Source organism: Pinus tabuliformis, chromosome X, assembly GCF_031772625.1.
Source record: "Pinus tabuliformis cultivar Carrire ecotype Pingquan chromosome X, CPIR1, whole genome shotgun sequence".
In the NCBI taxonomy this organism is placed as follows: domain Eukaryota; kingdom Viridiplantae; phylum Streptophyta; class Pinopsida; order Pinales; family Pinaceae; genus Pinus; species Pinus tabuliformis.
Window position 1 is genome coordinate 679,750,445 of NC_142308.1, and position 20,048 is coordinate 679,770,492.

The 20,048-nt window shown below is 38.4% G+C and overlaps 1 protein-coding gene across 1 annotated transcript in view; it reads right to left on the reverse strand.

The window, feature by feature from the left end:
- Positions 1-13,771, reverse strand: part of LOC149141805 (uncharacterized) — a 61,597-nt gene extending 47,826 nt beyond the window's left edge. The window contains exons 1-2 of the mRNA XM_089451105.1: positions 13,428-13,771; positions 11,893-13,334 (exon numbers count right to left, since the gene is read on the reverse strand). Of these exons, the coding sequence (XP_089307231.1) occupies positions 11,893-13,081 (1,189 nt within the window). The 5' untranslated portion in view covers positions 13,082-13,334; positions 13,428-13,771. The remainder of the gene's footprint in view (positions 1-11,892; positions 13,335-13,427) is intronic.
- Positions 13,772-20,048: the final 6,277 nt, after the last annotated feature.

The following is a 20,048-nucleotide window of genomic DNA, read 5'->3' on the forward strand; positions in this document are numbered from 1 at the left end:
TAGTTAGTTGTCCCTTGCACGCTGCTGTCCTTCGGAGACAAATGCTCTGGCTGTTTCGGCAATTCCCGGCAGTTCTGGCAATTCCAGCTATTCCCGGCAGTTCCGGCTTTTCCCTCTGCATCAGCTTTCCCGACAATTCCTGCAGTTTTGGCAATTCCTACTGTTCTCGGCAGTTCTGGCAATTCCAGCTATTCCCGGCAGTTCCAGCTTTTCCCGTCAATTTCGACTTTTCCCCGCAGTTCCGACTTCTGCCCTCTGCATCGGCTTTCTCGGCTGTTCCAGGTTTTCCTCCCAGTTCCAGCTTCTGCCCTCTGCGTCGGCTTTCCCAGTTGTTCCTGCAGTTCCGCTTGTTCCCGACAATTCCGGCTATTCTCGGCAATTCCGGCAGTTCCGACAATTCCAGCTATTCCCGACAGTTCCGGCTTTTCCCAGTAGTTCCCGACAATTCCGGCTATTCCCAGCAGTTCCGGCTTCTACCCTCTGGATTAGGGCAGCATTATCCCTTAGGATCACTCCTCCTACTAAAACTCAAAGACAAGTAGAGAGGAAGAGATCCCAAGTCTGTTGAAAATGACTTGAAGGCCACCTCTATTTATACTAAAACGTTGAGCACAAGTGGGGTTTATTTGGTTGTTGGCCAACCTTGACAAATTGTCCCATAACACAAATAAATTCATATCTCCATGAATACTTATCGGAATCAGATGATCTTTAGATCAATCCTACACCTCTCAATGAGAGGGATCCAAGAAAAATATCAGCTTCCATTAATAAGATGACCCACATGGAGTTTGGCCCTAGTTGCCAATTTTAACACTCCCTCTCAACTAGGGAGAACTCCATCCGCTGATCCATATGTCCGACTGTACTATCTCTGCCATCAATGCCCTGCACTGCTCTGCTCTGCTGAGCTCTACTTTGCTCTGCTCTGCTGAACCATGAAGAAGAAGAATTGATCGAGAATGTCTCATACCATTCTCTATTGACCCAAAGTCAGTTTCATCTGAAGAGAGTGTGTCACATCACTCTTACTGGCCTGAAGTTAGTTTTATTGATCCAAGATCAATATCACAAGAGAGTGTCTCAAACCACTCATACTGATCTCAGATCAGTTTCATTGATCCCAGATCAATGGAGGTCATCCTAGCATAGGGAGTATGGTAGATACAACGATGCGTCCATCGATAGTACTACTATGGTCCCTAACCCCATTTCCCTGCTCATTGATCAGATGAGAGGTACTTCCCATGAGTCCCAGACTGCATGGGTAGGATGCCTCGACAGAGAACTAATCATCCTGTCCACAGGGGAACGAATCATCCTGCCCCAGAGAATCATCCTGCCCCAGAGTTGCCACAAGAGAACTAATCATTCTGGCCCACATGAGAACTAATCATCTTGTTTCACAGTTGCCACGGAAGAACTAATCATCCCGGCCCACAGGAGAACTAATCATCCTGTTTCACAATTGCCACGAGAGAGTTAATCATCCCGGCCCACAGGAGAACTAATCATCCTGTTCCACAGTCGCCACAGGAGAACTAATCATCCCGGCCCACAGGAGAACTAATCATCCTGTTTCACAGTTGCCACAGGAGAACTAATCATCCTGTTTCACAGTTGCCACAGGAGAACTAATCATCCCGACCCATAGGAGAACTAATCATCTTGTTCCACAGTCACCACAGGGTATCACAGGGGAAGGTTGAACCTGTCATCTTGTACATAGTGCACCACCAGGGGAGGATGAGTCGCCCTGTGGTCGTATGTTGCTCCAATAAGTACCCCAAGCCCCCCAGAGCTCCCAGAGCTCAATGCATGCAACATGCAAGACCCTTATAAGAAGGTTTCTCAACGACTCCAAGTCGTTCGGGAAAGTCACAGATTCGACCTTTCCCCGGGGCTTTGACAAAATGTCTGCGACCTGTACATCAGTCTCAATGCGATGGAGCCTCCTCGCTCATCGACTTACCACATCCCAAATTAGGCAGTATCTGATGTCTATCTGCTGGAGCAATCATCGAATACGGGATTCCTCAATAATCGAATCCCCCCTCTGGTTATCACAGAGAATCACAGTGGTATTCATTATGTGTACAAACAGCTCATTGAAGAGCTTCCACAACTAGGTAGCTTCATACAAGATCATACTTGTAGCTATGTATTCAGTCTCGGCGGTGCTTATAGCAACCAACTTCTGCTTCTTACTCATCCATGATATCGAGGCAGAGCCCAAAGAGAACCAGTGCTGAGAAGTGCTCTAGTGATCCTCCACACTGTCTGCCCAGTCAGCATTCAAACAATCATGCAGCTTCATATTTCCGGCAGTGTATCTCAATCCATAAGAGATTGTGCCCCAAAGATATCTCAGAAGATTCTTAGCACCAATCCAGTGAGGCTCAACCAAATATGAGCTCACCATGCTAACTGCAAAACATATATCCGGACGAAAGTTCACCAAGAACATCAATGCAAATGAGTTTATGGAACTCAAAGGCATTTCCCAAATCTGGTCCGGCATCATCACCATATAACTTCTAAAAATTAAGATCCTTGGGGTAGTCACGGGCTTGCAGTTTACCATTCTAGATCCGGAATCCAACTCCCTCTTACTTTTGCAAGTGAGAGGGTCTGCACCTGTTTGAAATAGGTCGTCCTCAGAAGGTGCTAGTATGAGAGGTCTATCATCCACAACCTTCAAACAATGGTTTGGGTTGGCTTCACTCTTAGTGAATCTCAACTTCATCTGACAACTATCAATCCTCTCATACTACGCCCGGGGAATTTTGCTTCAAGCCATAGAGGGCTTTCTTCCACCTACATACATGAGATTCTTGATCATGAATCTCAAACCCCTCGAGTTGTTCCAAACTTGTGGACGTGCTACATGAGGGGAATGGTCCCCTTGTAAGATTTTCCTTCGATACATCTCAGACATGTACTTTCATGCTCTTTTTGAATTCAGGCATCCCTGTCACCATCTGACTCACAGAGCTCCAGTGCTATGTGTCAATGGACATTGTCCCCAGTGGACTTCCTGCAACTTGATACAAACCTGAACTCAAAAACATCTTTTCAAATTCTATTTTCAAACACGTACCTTTCCATCGATGAGTGCCACCCTGTAACCTTTGACTTCCATTACTGAAATGGACACCAAGTTCTTGCGATCAAGTACATAAAAGAGATTCTGTAAATGAATCGAGTTACCCTCATTCAGTTGAGGGGTAACATTCTCTACACCCTTTCCGAGATAGGTAGCATCGGCTCCAAGTATAATCCCAGGATTGTTTCCATCTCTACCAAATTAGAGAGTGCACCCTTCTATCCGATGAAGTCCCTGGGGTTCCTTGCTTTCTTTGAAGAGTCAACCATTTCCTTGATGACCTGCATTACCTGTCATTCCTTTGATCATTGAAGATGTCCCTGGAATGATTGTTATCTTCATAAAGAGATGTGTCTCTGCCATTCGGACACTCCTTCGCATAATGGTCGAACTTATTGCAACCAAGGTATCTTCCTTTCCTTTCACCCTTAGATATGGACTTCCCAATGAAGTGATCTTTAGGTAGGCCATCAGAAACTTCCGCTGCACCATTCTGATAATATTCTCTGCTTTGACTTCACCCTCGGTAAATTTGAAGAGGGATGAGGAATCCACTGATCCTTTTGTCCTTTCCCTACTGTCTTCGATGATTGTTCTTTCACTCTTGCTTGGGCATTTTCTTCACCTCAACTCGGATACCATGTTAATTTTAGGTATGTTCTATGCTTAGAGCAATTTATTTCAATTTTCACAGTTAGCTCAATATATTTTCCAGATTAGCAATCACATCAGCATTAAAGTAAACTGCAAATAGAACATAAACATAAATCACAGAAGACAAGCCAAGACAAGAGAATACAAGATGTGGCGCTAGCCAGGGACAAACCCCAATGTGGGGAAACCCTTGATCAATTCTTTTTATATGTTCTTCAATAGTTCAACAAAGAGAGAAAGATAGTACGTTTACAACACAAGTCAACACTTTCACTTATCTAGATAAGAGCATAGATCATCTCTTAGAAGATGATACATGAGATCAGTTGAAGACATGCTACTTCAACTGATTCTCCAAGGTGACTCCTTCACCTATCGTTGTGTTCAATTTCGTCATCATGTTGCACCTCACTGTGTTGCACCATGCTGCACCCATCATCACTATGCTGCATCTCATCATGCTTCATTAATCATGATTGTACCCATCACTGTACTACATTATGTGTCATTGTTGCACCATGTTTCCATAATGACCTATGTGTTGGCCGCATCTTGCTCACTTGTTGTCCCTAGCTTGCTTGTTGTCCCTAGCATGCTTGTTGTCCTTAGCAGCAAGCATGCTAGTTGTCCCTTGCATGCTAGTTGTAACATTGCATGCTTGGTGTATTTGCTGCTAAGTACCATACAACTATCCCAATGTTAGTTAGTTGTCCCTTGCATGCTACTCTCCTTCAGAGACAGATGCTCTGGCTGTTCTAGCAGTTCCCGGCAATTCCGGCAATTCCCGGCTGTTCTCGGCAGTTCCGGCATCTACCCTCTGCGTCGGCTTTCCTGGCTGTTCCAACAGTTCCCGGCAGTTTCGGGAATTCCGGCTGTTCCTAGCAGTTCGTGCAATGCCAGTTATTCCTGGCAGTTCCGGCTTTTCCGGCTTTTCCCAACAGTTCGGGATTCTGCCCTCTGCGTCAGCTTTCCTGGTTGTTCAGACAGTTCCGGTTGTTCCCGGCTGTTCCTGCAGTTTCGCCTGTTCCTGGCAGTTCCGGCTGTTCCGGCAGTTCCGATAATTCCGACTATTCCCAGTAGTTCCGGCAATTCCGGGTATTCCCAGCAATTCCGGGTATTCCCGACAGTTCCGACTATTCCCGGCAGTTCCGACTATTCCCGACAGTTCCGGCTTCTGCCCTCTGGATTAGGGCAGCATTATCCCGGATCCAAGAAAAATATCAGCTTCCATTAATAAGATGACCCACATGGAGTTTGGCCCTAGTTGCCAATTTTAACAATATTTATTTCAATTTTCACAGTTAGCTCAATATCTTTTCCAGATTAGCAATCACATCAGCATTAAAGTAAACTGCAGATAAAACATAGACATAAATCGCAGAAGAGAAGCCAAGACAAGAGGACACAAGATGTGGTGCTAACCAAGGACAAACCCCAATGTGGGGAAACCCTTGATCAATTCTTCTTATATATTCTTCAATAGTTCAGCAGAGAGTGAGAGAGAGATAGTACATTTACAACAAAAGTCAACACTTTGACTTATCTAAATAAGAGCATAGATCATCTCTAAGAAGATGATACATGAGATCAGTTGAAGACATGTTGCTTAACTGATTCTCCAAGGTGACTCCTTCACCTATAGTTGTGCTGCATTTCGTCATCATGTTGCATCTCACCACGCTGCACCATGCCACACCCATCATCACTATGCTACATCTCATCACGCTTCATTAATCATGACTGTACCTATCACTGTATTGCATTATATGCCATTGCTACACCATGTTGCCATACTGACCTATGTGTTGGCTGCATCTTGCTTGTTGCTTGTCCCTAGGTTGCTTGTTGTCCCTAGCATGCTTGTTGTCCTTTGCATGCTTGTTGTTTCATGCTAGTTTGGCAGTTCTGGCTTCTGCCCTTTGTGTCAGCTTTCTCAACTGTTCCGGCAGTTCCGGCTGTTCCCGACAGTTCTGGCTATTCTCGGCAGTTCCGACAATTCCGGCTATTCCCAGCAGTTCTGGCAGTTCCTGACAGTTCCGGCAATTTCGGCTATTCCCGACAGTTCCAGCAGTTCTAGCTTTTCCAGGCAGTTCCGGCTTTCCCAGCAGTTCCGGCTTTTCCCTGCAGTTCCGGCTATTCCCGGCAATTCCGACTTTTCCTGGCAGTTCTGACAATTCCCGGCAGTTCTGGCTTCTGCCCTCTGCGTCAGCTTTCCCGGTAGTTCCAGTTGTTCTAGCTTCTGCCCTTTGCGTCAGCTTTCCCGACAGTTCCGACTATTCTGGCTTTTCCCCGCAGTTCCGGCTTTTTTCCCAACAGTTCCGGCTATTCCAGCAGTTCTGGCAATTCCGGCTTCTGCCCTCTAGATTAGGGCGGCGTTATCCCTTAGGATCTTCTCTCCTCTTACTAAAACCCAAAGACAAGTAGAGAGGAAGAGATCCGAAGTGTGTTGAAATGACTTGAAGACCACCTCTATTTATACTAAAACGTTGAGCACAAGTGGGGTTTATTTGGTTGCAGGTCGACCTTGACGAATTGTCCCATAACACAAATAAATTCATATCTCCATGAATACTTATCGGAATCAGATGATCTTTAGATCAATCCTACACCTCTCGATGAGAGGGATCCAAGAAAAATATCAACTTCCATTAATAAGATGACCCACATGGAGTTTGGCCCTAGTTGCCAATTTTAACATATGAGAAATAATAATCAGAGATGTTTTTACATGTCAGCTTCAAAGGAGGAAATTTGAATTTTCAAACTAAAAGTTTGGCTCCAAAAGATAAAGTCAGCCCTCCTAATGATCAGGTCAGCTTGACCCTTTAGTGACACTAATTCGAGCTCCTTGAATGACTATATAAAGTCATTTCATCCTCCTCTTCCAGCAAGCAATTCAGATCACTCTTCAACATTCTTACTCTTTTGTTCAAGCAAAAAAGAAGAAAGATAGCAAGTCAAGCTTAAGGATAGATCATCTTTTGAGGAAAACTAAAGTGTATGAGCAGACCAAATTCTGAAGCAGACCTAACATCTAGACAAACCGACCCTCTAAGGCACAACAGACCGAGTTTATGGACAAGTCCAAATTTCTGAGGCTACTTATTTTGTTTGAACAAGATTGACCTAGGTCTGTTCATGGTCAATTTGACCTCTGTCTTTGACTGGAAAGATGAGATTGTATCCTTGTTGATTTGAATGATTTCTCTAAGGAAAAGGTTCTTGGGTTTTCCCCCAAGTGGGTTTTCCTAGGGTAAAATATGTGTGTCTCTTGTTTGGCTGTCTCTTTATGATCCTAATGGCATAAATGTTTCTATTGTTGATGTCTTTTGTATAATTGCTTAGTAATGAATGAGAATATGAGAAAGATTAGATCATTAAAAGTAATTATCAATTTAGAAGACCTGTGAAAAATTCATCAGCTTATACCATCCAGGATTTTCCTTCCCTCAATGTAGGCCCTTTGTTCTTGGGAGAAAAATTTAAACATGATGGGTTTTAGCCTATTGGAAACTACTTTAGTTCTTACTCTATAAATCACGTTGCACAGAGAAAAGGGACACTTTATCTGTTGTGTTGGCTACATTTTCCTTGGGAATTAGGGAGAGGAACATTGAAAAGCTTGAAGAAACTCCCCAAGGAGAGGGATTCTTCCACAACTTCCCAAACATCTCTTCCAACCGCTATCCAACAGGCCTAAAAGAAATGCATTATGAATCCATATGATCCAAGAGATTTCAAAAATGTCATTTCATCAATAGTTTGTTATACCTCCTCATATGTAATTACTCTCATCAAATTGAAATTTTGCTCATGGGAAATTTGAGATGGGATGCAACTTGTAATGTTGTGAGTTGCCTCTTGTTTATCCTCCTGAGTCTCTACTAATAGTTGGCTAAAATGGTTTCTGAGTTCATTCTGAATGTTTTCATGTTTTTCCAATCTTTGCCCTGTTATTGACTTCAAGGAGGTGATTATATTATGATGTCTCCTACTTATCATAGAGTTGTAAAAGAATTGGGTATCCTTGTCCCCCTTTCTGAACTAGTGGATTCTACATTTTTGTCCCCATATGGTTTCCTCTTGATTACGGTGGCTATCTAGGTTTGAAAATATTTCTCTTGGGCTGCTCATTCCTTTGTCCTACCTTCTTTGGCAATGACCACTTGCGAATTTTCCGTTTCCTTTTGTAATTGATTCTATGCTCAGAAAATATTGCCAAAGACCACCTTGTTCCATTTCTTAATTTTCTGCTTAACTTGCTTAACTTTTGTTGGAACTTACACATCCTTATCCTCCAATCCCAATTGGCTTCCTTCCACCAAATCTTGATCTGTCACAGGAATTTAGGGAAACAAAACTTCTCAAAATTGAAAGGAGAATCTAGGGGTGTGGGTATTGTCCCATGAGATGCATAGCAGCCACTGATCCGAACCTGAGCATGGTAAGATTTCTACTTCTATTGATACATTGTTTCGAAAAAGAGACTCTCCAATTAGGAATCAATCCAATCTTACAGCTATCTGGTGTGTTCCTCCCCTTTTGCTGTTCCAAGTAGGAAACCTATAGATTGTTTGGATATCTACTAGTTTGAGCTTGTCTGTGGTTTCTCTGAATGCAACATGTTCAGTTTCTAATTGTTTGTGTTCTCCCCTTTTCTATTGGAGAGAAGTGCTCATATTGAAATCACCTCCTAGAATCCACGAATTAACGTTAATGACTTCTCCTAGCACTCAAATAGACTCCAAGAAGGGCTGCTTTAGGGCTGGGTTAGTTGGTCCGTGGGCATTAAAGATATGTCCCTGCTCTGAAGAGCTAATTACTTTGTAGTTTGCTGAAATAAATCTGAGGGTTTCAATACTATCTTCAAGGATGATCTAACCTAGGCCTGAGAGAATGGCTAAGCCCCCAACGAATCCATTAGCACCAGTGGCTAGGGTTTCAAATCCTACCCAACGCCATCTAGCTATGATTGACATTGTGTTGCTATTACATTTTGTTTCCTATAGAAATTATTATCGAAGGTTGTTCTTTACCTAGTATATTCTTCAATAGAAAATGTTTGCTTGGAGCATTAATTCCACTGATATTCCATGAAATCACTTTCATTTAAAATCTTGGGTTGGGAGGAGAAATACTTCTCTGGGAGCCCTTTAACTCATTCTAGAAGTGTTCCTGCCTCTTCCAGTTTTTGTTTCATTGATTCCCCTCCTCTTTTATTTTCCTCTGCAACCGATTTTTCTTGAGATTGTTAATGAAGTCGCTCTAATGCCCAATCCTCCCACTGTGCTATGGTTCTGGCCTGAAGCACCAAGCTTCATTTTTCCCTTCATGAGCTCCCTCTGAACTCTGGAGCTGTCAAAGTTGAGCCTCGGGAAGGTTGGTTAAGTGAAGCTCTCCGTGCACTGCTATGAGTGCTGGTAGGTCAATCTCCACTGATTGCAGATCCCTGTATTGTTGAGAAATTTCCTCTGCTGAATCCTGATGTACTTCCTCCTCTGTGTCCATATCTAGGTCCTTTGGATTCCTTTTGCTTTTCTCTGGATTCGCATCTTGAGCCTCTGTTTTCCTGCATTTGGGATATTCCTTGAGGAAGCTCATCTTGGAATTCTTCTCATCATTGCCCATTAAGGGTTCCCCTATTTGGAGTTCAGCCTCCCCTAAGAAAGCCAAGATCTGAAAGCTGTTGGTTACCTTGCCTTAGTTGGCTGAGGTGTGTTTGGTAGGCCTTTTCCCTGGTTTGCACTTGCTTGGAATTTTGGTAAAACCCTCCCCATCTGTAGTGTCCTCGGCTTTGCCTTGCATTGTCTTCATATTGCATGGACCGTGACTGTGCTCATGGCACTTATGGCAATTGAATGGGATGTGTTCATGTCCAGCATTTGGCATCCTGAATCCTAAATACTTTTACTAATTGATTCTGGTAAGGATCCTGAAATTTTCATATAAACATGTATTCTCCCATGTGAAGTATATTTAGCATTTTTAGTTATTTCTGACATTTTAACAAAGTTTCCTAGAGTATTCCCTACACTCTCCAAGGTTTCCTCATAGAACTCCTATGCTAGGGAATATACCCTAATCCATATTGGTGCTTCTGTGAAGTCCTCTTTCTCTGGACTGAATCTTTCAGTCCAGAATTGTAGATGTAGACCCACAGAGTTTTAAAAGTACAGTCTTTCAAAATCCTATCCCTGTCCTCGATTTTAGCAAAAATAGCAGTAAAGAAACCCTTGGATCACAGTTTCAGATATAGCTGAGCTTTAGGTTTCCATCTCAATTTAACCCACCAAGTCATATTTCTCTGAGGACTAGATGCCCATAAATTTGCCTATTATGGCATGATCTTTCATGTGTTGAATGCAACTACCAATATTGTGAGAAGTTACCTCATATCTTGGCTTCTCTTTCATTTTGGCTAAGCAACAGCTCTGAAGCTTGTTGTCCTTTTTCCTCTCAGCTGTTTCTCCTTGCCAGGAGCATCAGCATCCACTTGTGCCTTTCCTACCCCACCCATTTCACATGCCATTGTCTTCGAACCCCCTGGACTACATCCTTGAAGGATGTGATATTCAGGGCCTATGGTGGATTGGCTGAAATTTGTTGTGTCAGACCACGGCCCCCACAGAATCTTTTCCCAGTTCTACTGTCCTCACCACTATCTAACCTTAGAGATTCTCAAACCTGCAACTTTGAGCTTGCCATTTTTTCTCCTCCCCACCATCTTGTTAATAACAGGTCATAACTCTTTTGATACTGCTCCAAATTTCTATCATGTCTAGGATCCAAAAAGCTCTGAGTTTTCTCTTGAATGGTGTTGGTCTGGTGTCAATCCAATATCTACATCATGAGTTATTTCCTTCTAAATCTGAGTGCTACTTTTCACCAATGGCCTGAGAAACAACCTAGCACTGGTACCAACTTATATGTGCATGCATCCAAAAGCAGCACCACTACTAAAACTGCTAAGGTAACTGAAAATAACAGCAAATAATATGATAGAAGTGAAGCTCCAATGGCAGAAAATAAGAATCAAAAACAATAGTGGGGCCACTTGCAAAGCCAAGGATGGATTGCAACTGCAAATCCGGATTAAAACTTTGGATTAATTGAGGAAAACTTCTCCAAGAAACTTTGCTTGAATTGAGGGAATGCAAATTCATAGAAGGAGAAAAAGAGCATAGTCTTACATTGTACTAGAGAATGTTTGTGAAGTGCAACTTGCAGCAATGTGAAGCCCCTTATCCCACATGCAAGTAATAAAGGGGAAAGAGGGAAGTGAAACTGCATAGAACCATCAGCCTCAATAAAGGCTATGTTTTAGAAAGTTTTGCTGTAAGCAAGCTGCGGATGACCCACTTTGGCCAGGTTCTTTTTGCCTTATTTACTATTAAAGAGTTTATTTTATCAATTATGTGATGTTGGAAGATTGCTTACCCGTGTGATCTAGTACTCAATTCAGTGTTCATTGTTTTGTTTTCCTGGTTTCAAAAATAGTTGTTACAAAACAGTAGTCTGTAACCAGTCATTGCAGAATATTAACATATAATACTAATCCATTGCTTGAATTGCATATCGTTGCATGGCCCTGTATTCCGTGCATGCTGCATCTAAAACCCTTCTAATCCTTTGTTGCATATACTACAGTTTGGAGACTCTAGGCCTAGGTTTGCATTCTTCACCTTTTCAGGAATTTTCTCTTCCTTCTGTGCTACAGGAAAGTTTTATTTTAACGAAAAAGTTCTATCAGAAGACCCTTGCAATCTAGAGTTCAACTTTCAGAGTTTATTGTGTTTGTTTCCCTAGTTTCAAAAATAGTTGTTCCCTTTATAATCCACTGATTTAGTTGTATGTAGTTACATCTCGCTATTTGAGATTTTAAGCCCTCCCCGGTTCTTTTAGTCAGAAACTGGATATTTTCCTATTTTTGCCTTGTTTATCTGTTGTCATTGTCATCAACATAGGATCATAAAATCATTTGACTAGCAGGTATCTAATATTGGTTTTTAAATTTTAAAAGTGTATCATATAAAATGAAATTGGGAACAGAAGCATTATAATGTAAAACAGTAAAATAAAACAATAATTGACAGCAACTGTTAAAACTGAGGGAAAACTAAGACTACGCTTACCTGGTTTGTCAGATGCAACTTGTGATGATGTACATGGACCATATTCAGACACTTTTCTTCTTTTCTGCATGGCAGGGTCTCCCGGTGTGATGACAAGGTCATCAGTTCTTGAATTTTGACTGCTCACATTGTCTTGTTTTCTACTCTGTAATTTTGCCAGTTGCCCTGTTCTTTTCCCTTGAGATTTCCTTAAGCCTCTGAGCAATGGAAGAGATGGAAGGCCATACGCAGGCTCTTCCTCATGAAATATGCTCCTATTTTCACAAGGCAGTCCATAATTCACACTGGGAAATTGAAGTCCAAGTAATGGACTGACCTCCCCTCTGCTAATTATCCTACTTCCATCAGTAACAATGAGAGGCCTTTGATTTGCAACAGAAGATAAGAGGAAAGAACTAGAAACACTCGATTCGTCAAAATAATAATTTACATTTTGTCCAGTAAGCTGGGCAACAAGACAGCTTTCCAGAGAAGACATTGGCTTCGACTTATTAGATACTTGTAGAGATCTCCCAATAGGCTTTCTTTCCCTGCCAAATCTTGAAATCTCAACTTTTTGTCTCTGAATACTATCAGGTTGCAGCATGTCCCCCCAGCCAGAATCGACCTGCATATCATCATAATCATAATCATGTCCAATTATATCTGCAATATTTTCCCCAATCTCCCTGGGATAAATCTGTTGATGCAGCCTCTTTCCTCGAAATTCTGGAAACCCAAACCGATCTCCATCGTCCAGTTTGGCACAGCCAATCCCACCTGCATTTGCGTCGACATCAAGTTTCTCAGCCTGGCTGACAATGAGATGGGCATTGGGCTTTTGCAATCTATGGTAACTATTTTCCTTTGTGTCTGAGCTAGAGGTAATGCCTGGATCAACAACCAAACGGTCACTGAATGATCCCAATTGTGGAGAGCTTTCTCCTTCTTCTTTCATTGCGTTATAAGGACTCGCTTTATTGAGTGCTTCTCTACGAGTTTGAGTATTCCCCCTGCAATCTGCCCGCTTGCCGGCCCCTGAGGTCTTCAAGTTGTGGCCAAAGTCCATGGACGTATAATCGCCTGCACTCTTCCCATCTGCTGCAATGGACTCTTTGTTTTCCTGTGCATTATTATTATTATTATTATTATGGAGATATTTGGCCAGATAACCAGAGCCAGCAGCGGCCAGAATCATCCACATCTCCATCTTTCCCTAATTGTCCTGTTCCTGTCTCTTTGCAGAACAGAGACAGAGATACTAACCAAATTCGAAATTCAAACTCAAGAATGCCTTCTCTACCCTGAATGAAGAATAGACCATATCTATTACCAATTAAATTCCAAATTAATGTCTGCGATGGGTTCTTGTTTCATTTCATTAAATTCCAAATTGATGTCTGCGATGGGTTCTTGTTTCATTTCTTTCGTTTCTTCCGTTGATGCAGCCTTTGTCTCTCCCTCTTCCATAAGAAAAAGGCGGTTATCAGTCAATAGTCAAATATAGAGATACAAAGAAAAGGAAGCCCATCCTATTGAAAAATAAATAATGAAACCTGAAACAAAAAGAAGAAGATCATCTCCTCTGCTATCAAATGCTGCCCGGGCCAGCCCATCCCATCCCATCTGTCTCACAAATTCAAGCCACGCTTCGCCTCGCTCACTGGCTACAGGAAGCCCTAGTAAAAGAACAACCAGTGCATTTGCATTGGGGATTCCTTTACGCCATTGCATTCAAACTGTTAGGAAGAGAAGATGAAACGTCATGGGCATTGTTGTTATCGCATCCCTATCCCCACGTCTTGGCTTTCAGACTCCGCCACTCAACAGCCAAAGAGGCGTGGCCTCCCCCTGCCATCCGTCCTCGTTATCCTTTCCATTTGAATTGAAATCACTTGTGTTGGTCACAAACAACAAACTTCTATAATATTATGTTCAAAACTCTCAAAAATATTAAAAAATATTTGTGAACTACTATTACTTTGAATGTAATTTTCATTTTATGTTTGGTGGGTAGTGTTGGAGTATTCTTTCCCTTGCTTTCATTGACTGTGTCAATAATACCATGTATTTTAAAGTCTTGAGAGATGAATGGAGACATCTATTACTAGAAGGCATAATGACTAATGTAATCTAAAAGAATGGTTAAGTATAGAAGTAGCTTGTACAAATGAAATGATAAGCTAACCACATGGCAAATTTTAATGGGCAAACTAAGAACAACCCAGGTTCATTATGTTGGACTTTCTCCATACAAAGTTTAGTGAAGCATATTCCATTGTCTATTTCCTTTTTTCATTTTTAATGAAGAAGACAATGTTATGTTTGTTTTTATTCCTGGTTTCATTTTTAATGAAGAAGACAATCCTCTGTTTGTTTTTATGGATAAAGTTAAACATTAATGATTTTGACAAAATAGGTCCCTGATTATCAACAACATTTTGATGAAGTTTTTTAATTATAAAGTTGATATAATGAAGAGGCGGAGGTTTATTGTTTTTAAATTAATTTTATGTTAAAAATTTATATATAATTATGAAGTTGATGTTTAATGTTTTTAAATTAATTTTATGTTAAAAGTTTATATATAATTATGAATTGATATTGTAAGGAAGGAGATGTTTAGTGTTTTTAAATTAATTTTATGTTAAAAATTTATAGATAAATAAATTGGATGAAGTGTTATGTATTAAGATTGGGACACCCTTATGTGTTTGGAGGAGCTCACCCTATGTATTAAGGCATATTAATGTTATGAGTAAAAAAAGAAGGAAAAGGATGAAGGTCACCAATATGGTATGTCTACTCTATAGTTGTGGGAGTGATTTCGGAAGGATGACAACATTGTATGTCATCATGGAAGAGACATGGATTTGATCTTTTATAGCTAGTCTTGATTACAGAGGCACGAGATTTGAGGCAATGAAAGAAGCTTAAAAGTGTAACAATGATGGGGGCCTCCATCATAAGCTTGGGTTCTAGAGCTCCATTCTAATTTTGTTGGTCAGTGTCTCATCTTTATACTCTCTACTTCTCTTTCAACCCTTCAAAGTTTTATTGTTCTAGATTCCTTTATGCAACAAGCTAAACTTGGAAGTCTGAGACTAGCTACTTTTCAGAACTAGGTGAATTCACTATGGATCTTCATTCATTGTTACTGTCCTCGTACCTAGTCTTCTACGATCTTTGGTTTTCAATAACTTTGTCACTAATGGCCCTAATTATATATGGTTGTTATCCTCTCATGTTAATTGAATCAATTAAATTTACCTTGTTTTTTTGGGTATAGCTCTCTTGGATTTCTTCTTCAACCCCTTTCGATGTTTTGGAACGAGCCTAATCTTTGGTTCTCCACGAAATACTAAAAGCCTACCTTGAGGCTCGCTTACTTGCTCCTAACTTAAGGAGGACAACCTTAACTTTAATCCATGTTCAATGACCCTAAACCTTGTGCACCCTTGCTCCTCCTCTTCACAACCAACCCTTTACATTTTCTATCAACTACATAAACCCTTCAATAACAATGGCTAGTAAAGGATTGAGCCTTAAATCTAGCAACTATGGGTACAACAAGCATTCTCCTTCCCAACAAGTACCCCAACACATCACCAAAGTCCAATCTAAAGTCATGAGAATTGTCATGAATTTCCATTGTAAATTCTTTATAGAAACCAAAGCTAGGGTTAACAATATGGAGCATGAAATAACAAAAGAGGAGACAAAATTCCTAGGATTAACTAGAGGTGCGATTTAATGATTGGGAGCTAGACGCTAGATTCTCTAGAAAAAGGGACACCAAAAATTTCAAGTTGATCGAGCTCTATTGGTTGAAAAGGCCTTTATTGCTCAGATAGTGAGTGAGAAAGGCACCCAACAACAAGTCATGTTGCATAAAATGATTGTTATTGGACAAGAAATTTGATGTCATGTGTAGAGAGATAGACACAAGGGTACCCCTGAAACACATGTTATATGTTTTCATTTATGTTATCAACGAAATAGTTCAAACTAAATGCAAGTTTCTAAATAATCTAAAAATTGTCTAACAATTTTCTGAAGCAAAAACCAAGGCATGTTTTAACTATTTTACTCTCCATTTCCTAAATATTATTCCACATGCAATCATACATTTACTTAGAGAATGGTAGGTTAATATTAATAATAGCTAGCCTAACAAAAATAAATAAAACCAATATATAAGTTATTGTACGTGAACAAATATCGTAATGGATAAAACAATTTTATGGTCTATTGTTCAGCATAATTGGAAATTAACTTCATATTGAAATCTCATACCGAACCTACTATTTTGTAAATTGATGTAAATAGTTTATTAAAAAACACAAACACCATATTGATTGTAATAACAATCATTGCCTATCTTATATTATTTCTTAAGTAATTTAATGAGAATGTGTTAGATTTGATACTATGGTTGCGTAATAGAGATCTAGAGTTAAAATGCGTATACATTCATATAAATTTGTTACAATGTTGCTAGGATAATATAAGTGGGCAAGCCTTTTTGGAATATGGAAAAAGTGTTAATAATATATTACAATGTTGCTAGGATGATATAAGTGGGCAAGCCTTTTTGGAATATGGAAAAGTGTTAATAATATACACTTCCACAATAGTGTGGATGTGATGTGAATGGTGGTCCCCATACAAGGATGGTGCTTGTAAAGGAAACTAAGTGCACATCATTATTGAACCATGGAAAAGTGTCATTGCATGTATACTAGTTCCACAATGTTGTGGAGTTGGTGTGAATGATGGTCCTGGTGTAAAAATGATGCTTGCAAATAAAATTGTGTAAATATGGAAGTGTGGATGCATGTACATTAGTTCTACAATATTGTGGAGTTGGTATGAATGATGGTCCTTGTGCAAAGATTAAATTAAGTGCAAACGATAAGAGATGGCACTACAGCAAAATGGTTTTTAGTTGTGAAGTTATATGGTTGATGAATGGTAATGATAATTATTGTTTTGATGGGTTTTATATTTTACTATTCAAAATGAAGTAGTATAAATATTTTATTTTTTTAATATTTTTTGGTATATTTATTTATTATAATGGTGTTTATAATATAGTTAAAAAATTATAAGAATTTTTAAAATGGTAAATATGGTTGTTGAGATTAGACAATCTAGGTGTAATAGCGGTTTTTTAGAATATTGAATATGGATTCAAAAATACAATTTAAGTAATGGAAAATTACAATTTAATCAATATTTACAGAGTTGAATTATTGAAAAATTCAAAATGTAAATTTTTTAGACTTGTCCATTCAAAAGGTCTCTACCAAAACAATTTTAAAAATCATATATACTCATTTAAATTCTTTACAATGTTTCCACAATAAGCGAACTAAACATGCCTTTTTGAAATATGGAAAAGTGTTAATGAATATACACTACATCAATACATACAGTCATATAAATTTTGTTAGGTCCCTATACTACTAGTGTAACCCCTTATTGTTATTAGTGCAACCCCCTTATTATATTGTTGTGCCCATGTAGTCCCCATATTGTTATTATTGTGCCCCATAGAAGCTCACTATTGTTACTGTTGTGCCCTTACATTATTATTGTTATGTCGGCTTTGAGTATATTATGACCTCTTAGACTCCTATATATAGAAATGAAGTCTTGTCATTTGTATCATCCAAGAATTGTTCATTTGTGTAATGTAAAGGAGGTTGCCCCCTCGAAGAGGCTTATTTGTAAGTCTTTGATCTATCTTTTCTATCTTTTTGTGAGTTGGTTTCATAACAAATTCTTTACAATGTTATTGGGATGATGTAACTAAACAAGCCTTTTTAAAATATAGAAAAGTGTTAATGGATATGCACTAGTTCCATACTATTGTGGAGGTGATACAAATGGTGGTCCTCATACAAGAATTGTACATGCAAATGAAACCAACTGCAAGTCTCGTTGAAATACATGAATGTTCCACAATATCGTGGAGTTCGTGTGAATGGTGGTCCTTATACAAAAATGGTGTTTGCAAATGAAACTAAGTGTAAACAATAACAGATGACATCATAGCAAAATGTTTTTTAGTTGTGAAATTATATGGCCTTAATGAATGACAATCATTATCATCATTGTGAGAGATTTTATATTTTACCAGTCTAGATTGATCTTAACTTCAGATCTACCAAGCACTGAGAGGGATTAAATCTCTTTTCACTCTAAATAAGGTTTGCACCTCAAGAGATTTGATCCCTCTCAGTGCTTGGTAGATTTGGAGTTAAGATGGATCCAAGTTGGTCTAATTATTAATAATTAATAATTATAATAATTATTTTTATTTATTTTATTTTTATTTTTATGTAATTTGATCGAGTCAAAATGTTTACATGACACAACAAGACATGAAATTACAAGATATCTTCCATATTGAGTTAGAGAGCACCACCTCTTAGTGCAATCATTCAAAAGTAGGTAGTTTAAACATTCTACTTTTTGAACATTTTTGGGTATATTTTTTAGATCAATTTTGTCCAAAACCTCACAAAAAAAAATTAGAAACACTATTATAATCACCCATATTAGTTGTTGAGAATGCATAATCTAAGTATAATAAAAACTTTCCAAAATACAAAAATAATTATACATTAAAAAAATACAATTTAAAAAATAAAAATTGTAATTTAACTAACAATATCAAGCTAAGTGGGCTTTATTATGGGGAAAACTCCATAGTGAAGCGCGCTTGAGCCAGAGGCTATCTAGGATGAGTGACCTCCTGGGAAGTCCTGGTTACTGGGTGCAAGCCCCAGAAGTGATGATTAACGCTATGTGATTCATTTCATTAGTTTCAATCCCACTTCTTCACCCCTGTAAGCATCACCCGATGCAATGAGTGCTAAGTGAACTATTCAAAAATCATGAGAAATTAGTGGACTATTCAAAAATCATCAGAAATTGATTCGCTTCACTAGTTTCAATCCCACTTCTTCACCCCTGTGAGCATCACCCGATGCAATGAGTGCTAAGTGGACTATTCAAAAATCATGAGAAATTAACTAATACCACTATCTTTCATGGAAATGGTCACACACTTAAATCCCAAAAAATAATATCTTAAACAGTTACATAACTAAATTCAACTTTATTAAAAGAAAAATAAATAAAAATAAAATATTTACACCCATCTATTCAAATATTCATACTAAAACAACATATAAATTCTTCCTTACTTATTTTTTTAATGCATTAAATGCACAATTTCATATATATTAATGTCATTTAAATTTCTAATTGAATAAATATACGAATATAAATTTGAATTATTTATTTTAATTTAAAATTTATTATTATATAATATTAAAAGTATTAATCTATTTTATTGTAATTAATTTTTTTATTTCATTGGATAAATTTAAAAATATTAAAAATATATTTTATCAAATATATAAATATATAAATGATATATGAGTAGTTTTTAAGTGTGAATTTTGAAGTTTAGGATAGATTTTTTATTAGAATTTGGCAAAAAAAATTGTGGTTAAATCTTGATTTGGATTTTGTAAATGGTTTTTTTAATATATATATATATATGTTTACCACCCTAAAAAACTTTTGAAACACTTTGATTATAAAAAATTCACCTATAAAACCTTTATTTTCAATAAATCCCTATTAAATTTTAAATAAATTAAATCAAAAAACAAAAACAAAAAATAAACTTTCTAAAAAATCACACTTAAAAACTAATGTATAAAGAGTTTTTCGTAAGAAGTCACATTGAAGATTTGGGTCGACGCGTTTCGAACCAACAAGTGTGGTTCATCTTCAGGGCACAATGAAGAAACAGATCCAAGAAGAGGGTTAAATAGGAAGACAAGTCAATCTCATAACTAGAAAAAAACGACTATGTTTGACTATGGAAAAGAGATGAGATTGATAATATTTAAATTAATAAATATATATATATAAATAAATTTTAATTTTATTAGTTAACTAACTAACGACTATATCTAATTAGGCTGATAGGCCTTTCCTATGCATCAACAATTGTCAACACTTTCATCCTCCTCCGTTGGATCAAGTGAGACACTTTCAACCGTTGATTTGAAGTGTGACTGTTTTTTCCAAATATTAGTTGAGTTGCCTTCTTGACATGGCAAGATATTTTTACTGCTTTTTCCAAATATTAG